The sequence below is a fragment of the Gymnoscopelus microlampas genome (assembly GCF_963454915.1).
Source record: "Gymnoscopelus microlampas genome assembly, chromosome: 17".
NCBI classification, from domain to species: Eukaryota; Metazoa; Chordata; class Actinopteri; order Myctophiformes; family Myctophidae; genus Gymnoscopelus; species Gymnoscopelus microlampas.
In genome coordinates, this window is record NC_139954.1 from 1,002,396 (window position 1) to 1,006,422 (window position 4,027).

Genomic DNA, 4,027 nt, shown 5'->3' on the forward strand with positions numbered 1-4,027 from the left:
ATAGTTAAGCTTTAATGTACATGATATCATGGGGAGAGGTACAATAACACTCATGTCGGTGGTGAGGTAAGGTGCCAACGGACAAAAGGATCAGACCACAGTGACAGGCTGTACGAAAATAATAGCTATCAGCCTAAATTCTTTCTCAGAGCCCACAATTAACCATACACAGACTATCAATCATAGAAGCAGTTATTAAAGAACATACAACACCAGTATTTTCTATAAAATTGCAACTCCCCTTTCCCTGATTTTAACAATTTCTGCATAGTCCATACATATTCCACGGCTGCTCACCACCCGAAGCGAGCGAGCAGCTTGCTCTGGTCCTGCAGGTCTTTCTGAACCTTCGTCCTCATGTAGAAGACAGGACAGTCCCGGCTGGTACAGAGGACGTCCTCATGGAGGGACCCCTGACAGCGCTGACATTGCGTCCACAGCCTGGCGAAGCGTTCCTCTAGAGCGCCGAGATGAAAGATCTCCCTCTGATACAGTTCTGATTCCTCCTTCTTACAGAAGTCGCACACGGCCGCATCCGTTTTGAGCGCGGCCTTGCAGCCCACACAGACACTCCTCTTCTGAGCGAACGCCATCAGACCCCCCCGCGAACCGTGCCTCGACACCGTTTTACATCGTGTGTGGTCGCCCCTGAGTAGAATGCTCTCCGCCTTGGTCTCGCCCAGGATTGGCTCAAAGATCCTCAGCAGCGGCTTGGACAGCTGCTGCTCCAGGTAGTACTGAGTGTCGATGGGAATGTTGTTCTCCAGAACGTACACAGGATCCTCGGACTTCATGTAGGCTGCGGCTCCCTTAGCAGCTTTGACGATGACGTAGGGGACCCGGTCGCCCAGCTGAGGGGCGCCGCCAGGGTCCCTCCTCCTCATCCTCTCCGCCAGTGCAACATGCGCCTGGTTGCCGGCGTACTCCTGGGCGCAGCGGGTCAGCTCCTTGCTGATGACCAGCTGGCTGATGTCGACGCGATCGGTCAGAAGGTCCGAGATGGCCTCTTTGGCGCGGGCCACCGCACCCTGGAGGTCCCGATCGACGAGGATGCTCCGTAGACATGTACTTATGAGGTTGGCCACCAGAGGGCAATTGTCTCTGCGGACACTCTCGATGCCCTTGCAGTCCATCTTGTCGTGTGTGCCTGCGCTGGAGGAGAAGGAGAGGCCGGCGTAGCGCTTCTTGTTGATCAGCAGGTACGGGTAGTAAACGTTTTCAAACTCCATTTTGATCGGAGGGACGAAGTGGGAGGAGACCCACTCCGCTGCCTCCCTGCCCACCTCCATGGCTTCCTGAACGGTGGCCACACCCAGCTTCACCATGACAGAGTCTGTATCACCGTAAATCACCTTAGCATCCGCTCGATAACCGTTGGAGACTGTGTACTTGGATTCAACCAACCGCTTGGTCTTCTCGATCATCTGCCTCCCAAAGCCGGTGACGCTCCGGCAGATTTCCAGACAGGGCAGCTTGCCCGCCTGGGCACCCGTGAAGCCATACACAGAGTTGGCGCTGGTCTTCAGGGCCAGCTGCCGGCCGTCCAGAACCTGCTTCTTGAATGGGTCTGTCTCTTTCTTCAGCTCAGCTTTGGCCTTCTTCCTGGCGGCCAGCAGGTTCTCCAGAATCTCAGGAAGAAGACCCTTCCTCATGGACCTCCTGACAAACTGGTCACCGGTAGGGGTCTCGATGAAGTCATCTTGGGACAGACCGAGCTTCTCCGCGGAACCTTTATGCAGCAGCAGCGTGGTGTAACACAGGTTATGAGCCTGCATGACGGACGGATACAAGGAGGAGAAATCCAACGTTGCGATGGGAACGCTGTAGAAGCCCTTCTGTGGCTCGATGACCGTAGCGCCAGTGTAGGACTCCTCGTCTCCCGTTGACTTCATCACAGGCATGACCAGGTCCCGTTTCACAGCCTGCCGTAGCAGCTGGGAGACCACTTTGATCTGCTGCCCCCTGGAGAGCAGGTAGGCGAACGGCACGCCGGTGACCCGGGCCATCTCCACGTGGTTCACGACACACATCAGCTTGTGCAGCAGACGTAGAGGCAGGTAGGCACCTTTCAGGCAGTAGACGGCCAAGCGCCGGCGTGTCTGTTCGTTACCGTTCTGCAGATCAGCGATGACAGAATGTCGGAGGTCTTCCTTCTGCTCCTGCAGGAAGTGGAAACTGACCGCGCTCAGTGTGTACGAACGGAGTTTGTAGCCCCTGTGGAGCACCTGCAGCAGGTCCAGCTGAACTCGACCCTCCATGTTCATGGTCCTGTTCTCCCGGTGGCCCGTCTGTTTGCTCTGGAAGCTGGAGTCTTTCAGGACCGACTTGACGCCTCGCACTCGGCCCAGGTAGGGGAACGTAGCGGCCTTCAGAGCGAGCGCCCTGTTGACCAGGTAGGGAAAGTCAAAATTCTGGACGTCGTAGCCGGTGACAATGTCGGCGTCCACCGTCCTCACAAACTCGGCCCAGCTCTGCAGGAGATGTTTCTCCTGGGTGAAGCACAGCATCTGAGCTCCTACGATACCCGCGCAGGACCGCAGCGCGAACACCGTGCGAATGAAGGGCTCCTTCTCTCCCTGTCTCTGCACCACGGACGCTATCTGAATCACAGGGTCTTTGTCCGCCTCCGGGAAGATCCCCTTTCTTCCGGCGCACTCGATGTCAAAGCTGAGGACCCTGAGTGGAGCGATCCTCTGCCACTCCCCCTCCGCTGGGTGACTGATCACATCCCTCCATCCAACATCTACCTCATACTGACACCACGTCACTTTCCCTGCGCAGCCTGCACCATCTGTGTCCACAGAGTCGCTCCTCTCTTCCCGTAATTGGTACTTTCCTTTGGGCAGCTCCACCCAGCTGCACCCAACGACATCACGGTCCACCATGAACCTGATTTCAAAGTCAATGTTGGCCTCAAAGGGGACGTAGTTCTGAGGGGGGAACGGTCCAAAACTAAAGCCCTGCTCCAGGACTCTCCTGGCGGGGGCCACGAGACGGGGAGTGGCCATGGTGATCCGCAGGAAATCCCGGATCCCGTTCTTCCCATGGAAACCGTACATGTTCTCCTTGCGAGTCACGTCCACGGTCAGAACCGCGTGCCAGATGTTGTCCTCGTTGCGGCGCATGTCCTTCAACATGGCAGAGTTCAACTTGCATTTGAATTCACCCGAGTAATCGGCGGTGAAACCACTGGGTGCGGGAACGTAGAAGTAAGGCGCAAATCCGTGAACGTGGCAACACACGCTGTTCCCGCCGTCTGTCACTCCGAACATGCGGACGATGGGAGCGTTGCCCTGCGACTGACCTGGCATGCCAGCGACAGACGCCCCTAAATAGTAGTCCAGTTCGACTTGCTGAAAAACAAGCGTGTCTGATGCGGGGTCCAGTGACGGGGGGCGAGGCCGCCTCCAGTGAGGGCTGAAATCTGCAGAGAAGAGGTCGCCTACGTCATGAACCGCCTGTCCTTCTTCCCTGTCTTCAGTCTCCATGTCTGCTTCTTCAAACATGGACAGTTCCTCTTCAAAGCCGGACAGGCCGTCCTCCTCCCATTCACTCCCCACTTTGGAACGCTTAGCCTGGGGTCCGCCCCTCATCGGAGCCCTGGTGCGTCTGCAACGAGGGCCTGATGAAGGGTGGATGTCAGGCGAAGCGGTGGCCTCCATGGCTCTGATAGTTGGGGAGGTTTGTCTGCATCCGTTGCTGTCCTTACGTCCCGTTCTGTCTAGTTCCTTCTCAAAAAATAGTTTCCTGTCTGTTTTGCCATATGAAAATAGTGATCCTTTTTCTATTAATAAGTAGGAAATGATATACTTCTCCAGATCTGCATATGAATGGGAGTCGCTCAAATGTGGACCTCAGACGAGCGTGTGGTGTCAGCCGTTTATGACGTATCTGTGGCGTACGACTCCAAATGTGGGAGAGGTTCCAGTGTGGATACTTCCTCGATATTTTCAATGTATATATCCCCGATGTCTGAAGAAAGGTGAGTCGCTGTTAGGGTTGGGATCTTTTAAGATTTTAACGATTC

The 4,027-nt window shown here is 55.6% G+C and overlaps 1 protein-coding gene across 1 annotated transcript; it reads right to left on the reverse strand.

Moving 5' to 3' along the window:
• Nucleotides 1-293: 293 nt before the first annotated feature.
• On the reverse strand, nt 294-3,662 carry LOC311065174 (DNA polymerase delta catalytic subunit-like; the record flags this gene model as incomplete). The annotated part of the gene is made up of 1 exon (XM_084085391.1): nt 294-3,662. The coding sequence occupies one exon, from the start codon at nt 3,660-3,662 to the stop codon at nt 294-296; it is 3,369 nt and encodes a 1,122-aa protein (XP_083941517.1).
• Nucleotides 3,663-4,027: the final 365 nt, after the last annotated feature.